The sequence below is a fragment of the Neopsephotus bourkii genome, unplaced genomic scaffold, assembly GCF_033783945.1.
Source record: "Neopsephotus bourkii isolate Nb327-2 ecotype Australia unplaced genomic scaffold, CSIRO-AGI_Nbou_v1 NB_1558, whole genome shotgun sequence".
Lineage (NCBI taxonomy): Eukaryota > Metazoa > Chordata > Aves > Psittaciformes > Psittacidae > Neopsephotus > Neopsephotus bourkii.
In genome coordinates, this window is record NW_026902034.1 from 286,090 (window position 1) to 292,498 (window position 6,409).

Sequence of the window (6,409 nt, forward strand, 5' to 3'; positions counted from 1 at the left end):
ACAAAACCAGCTGCCCGTTCGAAAAACCTATTTTTTTTATTTTTCTTAACACATTAAGAAAAGAAAAATTAGTTGGAGCTGCTTCCATGACACTGAAAGATGACCAAGCTGAGGTAAAAGTCAACCATGAGATTTAAAGGAAACAAGCTATGTCAATCTCCAAAGTCACTGTCTGTTAGCTGCCTAACTGCTCTTGGGTACTACAGGATCCCTGCCTTGGGCACAGCACGGTGGTATTCACTGAAGATACTCACAACTCTACTTCCAGGTTACCTTAAAGCTATTTGCACAGACCTCCAGGAAAGCTACCATCCCTGCCTTACACAGGCAGTGCCCTCTGTGGAAGAGACAGCCCTTCCTCACAATCAGAACATGAATGTATAACAAGAACTAGCCGCTGTGTCTGTGGCAAGGCTGAAACAAAAAGTACTAGCATGGTCCTCACCTTGCAGTAGAGATGTGCCCACAGGAATGGTTTCAGGAATGTTGTCTCTACTGTAAATGGAGTGCTGGAATTCAGGATAACAGTCGTTTTCATCTGTGATATGGACCATGACCTGAGACAAAAGGACATGCTGTGAGGGGATTTTAGTTTCTACACTTAGGAAAATGGTCACCTCATTCTGGACGCTGCCTGTGCAGTCATTGCTTTTGCTGCTGTCCCATCCTTACATCTCTGATTCTGAACTTTTTCTCATACTGCTCCTGTAACACAGAGAAGCGTTGTCTCCTCCACTTCCAAGCAGATGGGAGACAAAGCCAAAGAGGAATAACAACAGGTATTTCTCAGAGCCTAGGTCTGACCCCAGCTCAGAGCCCAGCCTTCTGCCTGTACCATAAGGCCTCCCTTCTCCTGAGCATCTTCACTAGCTTTCCTAGGCTGTGTCCTGATGAGTAATGAACATTGCAGAGGCAGCGGGTAGGAAGTGAAGGGATCCACGTACCTCAGTCACGCTGCTGAGGGAGCTCTCAACTTCCATGGCTTTCAGTAAGAGGTGATAGAGGTGGTGCTCACTCTCGTAATCCACAGGATGGGTCAGGCTAAGTTCTCCACTCTCCTGCCTCACCCTGAAGAGCCCGCTGGGGTTTGTCAGCAGAGTGTATGAAAGAGGCTGGCTCTGGAAAGAAACAGCCTCAACAACTGCTACTCTGTAAAGAATGAGAGAATAACTCTTTGCTTCAAAACAACAACAACAAAGGTGTCTCCCGAGCTGTCCCCCGAGGATGAGGAAAGCTGAATTGCTCACTCTCTGTCAGTGTTGGTCTCAGCTTTGTATTTGGACTAGGAATCCCTGGCTACAGGGAGCCCACCTTCTCTCACCACCTACCTTCTCTCACCAACTGATCCCCTGACATAGCAGGGCTGGGATAACAACCCATTTCAACCCCCATTAACATGAAGACATATTTTTCTTCCCTATTGTACCCTTCCAAATACTCGGCAGCAGTCACTGGTTTAGCTTCAATTTCGGAGATAACTGAGCTGCTATACTTCTGATCTTGTTTTCAAGCTGTGTGTTCAGAAAAGGAACAGGTTTGCAGATGGATGGGAAACCCGAAAAGCACAGAGCCTTTCCAGATCCTGCTGTCCACCTTGGCAGCGCATGAAATGAATGTCTGCCTCCCTACCATGACTTATGTTTTGAAGCTCCGTCTCACACCACTCCTGGACAACACTTTAAGCCTATCTCAGTGAAAGATCCATGGAAGGAAAAAAGTTTCCCTCCTTCTCCTCTTTCAGTCTCTTTTAAGGAGTAATTGGCACATCTCCAGCAATTTTTTCCTACTTCACTGGCTTATTTTGAGGTTTCCTACTTCTTAAAGGCTCTGCTCCACCTGCTACTTGGTGCCTTAAAAGCCCATGCTGCTCACAAGCAACTGAACAGTGGCAATAAAACCTGACCCAGCTCAGCAGCATCTCCCTGTTGTGGCTTGGCTAAGCTACTCTTCATGCAACAGAATAGCTCCTTGGAGATTTAGCTGTATCTATTTGCACTTCACACTAGCGTTGTTATCTCAAGAGTCTGGCAATGACCCACCTTTCTGAACATTTAAATGCAAGTCAAACAGGATACAAACAACTCCAAATCTGGTTAATGAAAACACAGTATTTTTCAAGCACTCATTTATAGCTGAAGTGCTCCAGGAGATGCACAGGCAAGGGGTTTGGCTGGTTTCATTCAAGATGCAATGCAATAAAACCCCCAAAGCATTAAAGAAATAATCTCAGTAGAGCCGCACATCCCAGACTACACCATGTGTCACACTGGAGACTCTCAAGCACCAGAAAAGGCATAATTTCTTTTCACAGTATCACAGCATGTTAGAGATTGGAAGGGACCTCAAAAGATCATCTAGTCCAATCCCCCTGCCGGAGCAGGAACACCTAGATAAGGTTACACAGGAACGTGTCCAGGCGGGTTTTGAATGTCTCCAGAGAAGGAGACTCCACAACCTCCCTGGGCAGCCTGTTCCAGTGTTCTGTCACCCTCACTGAGAAGAAGTTTCTTCTCAAGTTTAAGTGGAACCTCTTGTGTTCCAGTTTGTACCCATTGCCCCTTGTCCTATCATTGTTTGCCACTGAGAAGAGCCTGGCTCCATCCTCGTGACACTCCCCCTTTATATATTTATATACACTAATAAGGTCACCCCTCAATCTCCTCTTCTCCAAACTATAGAGACCCAGCTCCCTCAGTCTTTCCTCATAAGGGAGATGCTCCACTCCCTTAATCATCTTAGTTGCCCTGCGCTGGACTCTCTCCAGCAGGTCCCTGTCCTTCTTAAACTGAGGGGCCCAGAACTGGACACAATATTCCAGATGAGGTCTCACCAGGGCAGAGTAGAGGGGAAGGAGGACCTCTCTCGACCTACTAACCACCCCCCTTCTAATACACCCCAGGATGCCATTGGCCTTCTTGGCCACAAGGGCACAGTGTCTTAGAAAACATGTTTTTTTTAAAGTGTAACAGCAAACGCATATGCATAGCCCCGAGAAGCAACACCACAAAAAAATCACTTTATTGTGCTCTGCAAAGGTCCTCTCAGCCTGCAGGGAGGGAGCTCACCCAACAGAGTAGAACTTACTTTTCTCCTGCTGGAGTATTTTCAGGGACAAACACACTGTAGGACATGTTAGTGAACTGCGGAGGTCGGGAGCCTGCCAGGATGGAAATGGAAGCATAGGGGCTTTTGTTGCCATGCTCATCGGTGGCTTCCACAGTAACCACATACTCCTTGTTCCGCATCAAAGGCAAGCCAGTCGTCATGATGATGCCAGTATCCTTATCCACGCGGAATCGCTCTTCACCACCTATTGATATATACACAAAGCTGGTCTGAAAAATGCCCCACAGCAAGAATGTTTGCATTTCCACCATTTTAAGTTAAGCTGTTCTCCAATCATCTACCTATGTCTTTGCATGCACTCCTTTTTTCCTCCCCAGCTGTGCACCTTGTCTTTCACTCACATCATGCTCTGTTGACCAGTGTAGTGTAAAAGAGACAAGGATGGGTGAAAAATGGAGCATTAAGCTAACAGTAAGGCTGCAATTGATTTCAAAATAGAAGTAAAGCAAAGGAAGTGGCAGCAAGGAAGATTCCTATCAACATAACTGTTTTACTTGAAATAGTTCCAGTTTCTACTTGCTGTTCCTGCTGTATGTTTAAGGATTCCCCAAGGGAAAAATCTGCCAATGAAATTACAAAATGGGAAATTGTTAAGAAAAATCTGCCACTTAACAGAATGTTACCGTGTTTTTTTTCAGAACATACCTACCTCCAATGAGTGTGTAAGTTATCCCAGCACTGGCGTTTTCATTGTTACTGTAATAGGCGACAAGCTGGTAGATGAGAGTGCCTTTTCGGGCATCTGGATCAACACGTGCCAGGTAGGGGTATGGGTACATGCCCCAGGACAGGAGTTCCTCTTCTGGGGCAAGGAGTGTGACATGGCAGAGGTACCAGTCGTTATCTGCGAAAGATGCACGGATTTCTAGACAGCTTGCTCACAAACTGCATTTGGGAATGTTTAAGACCTTTTCCATGAGTATCTATAAACAAACTGAATTGCCCATCGCATTCATCCTATTTCATGCACAAAAAATTCAGTACAGACACAGGCTTTGGCAGCTTACTGTGCTTTAAATCCAGTTAATAACAAATTAAAAATGCTTTCAATAATATCTTGTAATAAGTTATGCATATTAAATACTATGTCAGTTACACATGGCACAGTTTTAACTGTGTACTTATCCAGACTCAGGTGAAATGTGGCTTTTATATTTTCAACAAATTCAGCATAAATGTTGCCAGTTTAACCAAATCATATTTAAGGTTTGTTAAAATAGTTCTCTTAAAAATTGGTGGAAGTAGTTAAGAAATCAAAAATCCCTAAAATTCTTCCTGCTCCAACACTTATTTGTTTAGTTTTCTCAAACCACTGGATATTGAAGGAAAGGCAGACATGCTTCCCCCTTTTGCCCCCAACATTCCATCTGATTGCATCCTAGATGAGTGAAACGCTGTCTTTTGAAATGGAACCCTCCCCAGGCAAAGCCCTGGTCTTTGCTTCTGTAAGAGAGGCAAGGGAAAGGGCAGTTCAGCCAGCAGCTGACGAGAGAGAGCAAGCCTTGTGTACCGGCAGGGGAAGCACAGCACAAACTGCAGGGCTGTTGAGAGCTACATGGAGAGAAACACCCACCCAGGTGTACCTATTATCCCATAAAGAAAGGGCATTCCCAGGAAGAGGACAGCAGCACATGGACAAAACCAGGACCAAAGGCAAGAAGTATGCTAAAAATTCCAGACAAACCCATTACTAAACAAGACCGCCCACAGACAGAGACATCTGCCAACACACAAGCCATGTATCTATGAGCAGCCTTAACACACAGTAAAAACATGTGCTGGAAAATGTGCTAGAAGTAATCATTCCCAGAAGGGAAAAGGCTTCACTGAAGAGCTGTGGAGTTTTTTAAGGAATTTAAAATAATTTAAGACATGCTTTCTTTATCTGCAGCAAATTCATAGACTACCTGGATTCTGGTTTCCTAATGCACCAACATTACATACATGGAACATTTGTTAAACATGCTCCTCTAAGAATACTTTTATCAGTATTGCTCAGTGTAACACAAGCACAACCCTCAGCATGAGCCAGGGGCTCACAAGAGCAGCTGTAGTGGTCAGTGTTTTATCCATTGCCAAGAAGGAGGGCTGAGAAACACACTTTGTAGTTAACCCAGCTAGGGCTAACTCATTAACTTAGTTAACCCAGCTAGGGCCAAGTAACGGAATGAAAACCTCTGGACATGCTGCATTTAGATATATTTTTGTTCATACTTTGGTCTAATTCAGGAAGTTTTAGTTTCTGCAGAGATGAATTGTGCATTCAGCATTTTTCCCATTTAGGGACACCTACAGAATGGTTTAAAAGAATTATAATTATATGACTAATTCGTTAATATTGTCCCATGTAGGTGACCCAAGTGTTAAATAACCAATTAATAACAAGGTACTAATCCTGCTGTAAGTATTGTAAAACCCATCAAATGCCAGCCAGACCAAAGCTTTATGCTTTAAAAAAGACAGATCAATGCCAGGGGAAACATTCTTGGTGTTCAAATTAATGATAATTTTCTGGACTTTTACAAAAACTTCACCTCTCCCTCTCTGAAATGTGCATTGAAATGGATCCATAGAATCATTTAGGTTGGAAAAGACCTTTAAGATCCACTAGTCCAATCACAAACCCAGCACTGCCAAGTCCACCACTTGACCATGTCCTTCCTCAAGCACGGCTGCCTAGAGCTGGTTGCTCAGGACCATGTCCACATGGCTTTTGAATACCTCCATGGAGGGGGACTCCACCGCCTCCCTAGGCAACCTGGGCCAGTGAACTGGAGTTCTGCAGACTCGAATTCAAGAAAGATGTGGTCCAGCTGGCAAGTGTCCAGCGAAGAGCAAAGAGCACAACCACAAAACATGGCCTCTCAAGAAATGTGGAAAGACCTGGAGGTTTTCGGGAGATTGCTAGGGATGTGCTGACAGTGCTAAAAGATGCCACAGGACTGATGTGTGAAGTCAGTCAGCTGTTCCTACCACACAAAGCAAAAAGGAGCAAACTCTCATTCCCAAGGAAAATACTTGTCTTAGATGTTGGGAGATGAGGGAGAATCTCTCAGGATTTTTTTAATTATAAGGATAATGGAGCACTTGATAGTGTCTGGAGATGGGAGAGAGCATCCATCAATGTGATCTTCAAGACCTGACTAGAAAAATACCTGCCAGCAATTACTTTGTTATAGCAAAGCTTGCCTTTAGGCAGGGGCACAGTACCAGCAAGGCTGTTAAATCTTTTCCATCATACATTAATCCCCCTGCCCTTCAGCTTTTGCATCTCATTGATTTC

General features: G+C 44.3%; 1 protein-coding gene across 1 annotated transcript in view; it reads right to left on the bottom strand.

Annotated features, from left to right (window-relative positions):
* Positions 1-3,970, bottom strand: part of LOC133221846 (neural-cadherin-like) — a 39,945-nt gene extending 35,975 nt beyond the window's left edge. The window contains exons 1-4 of the mRNA XM_061371053.1: positions 3,776-3,970; positions 3,085-3,310; positions 945-1,149; positions 446-557 (exon numbers count right to left, since the gene is read on the bottom strand). Of these exons, the coding sequence (XP_061227037.1) occupies positions 446-557; positions 945-1,149; positions 3,085-3,310; positions 3,776-3,905 (673 nt within the window). The 5' untranslated portion in view covers positions 3,906-3,970. The remainder of the gene's footprint in view (positions 1-445; positions 558-944; positions 1,150-3,084; positions 3,311-3,775) is intronic.
* Positions 3,971-6,409: the final 2,439 nt, after the last annotated feature.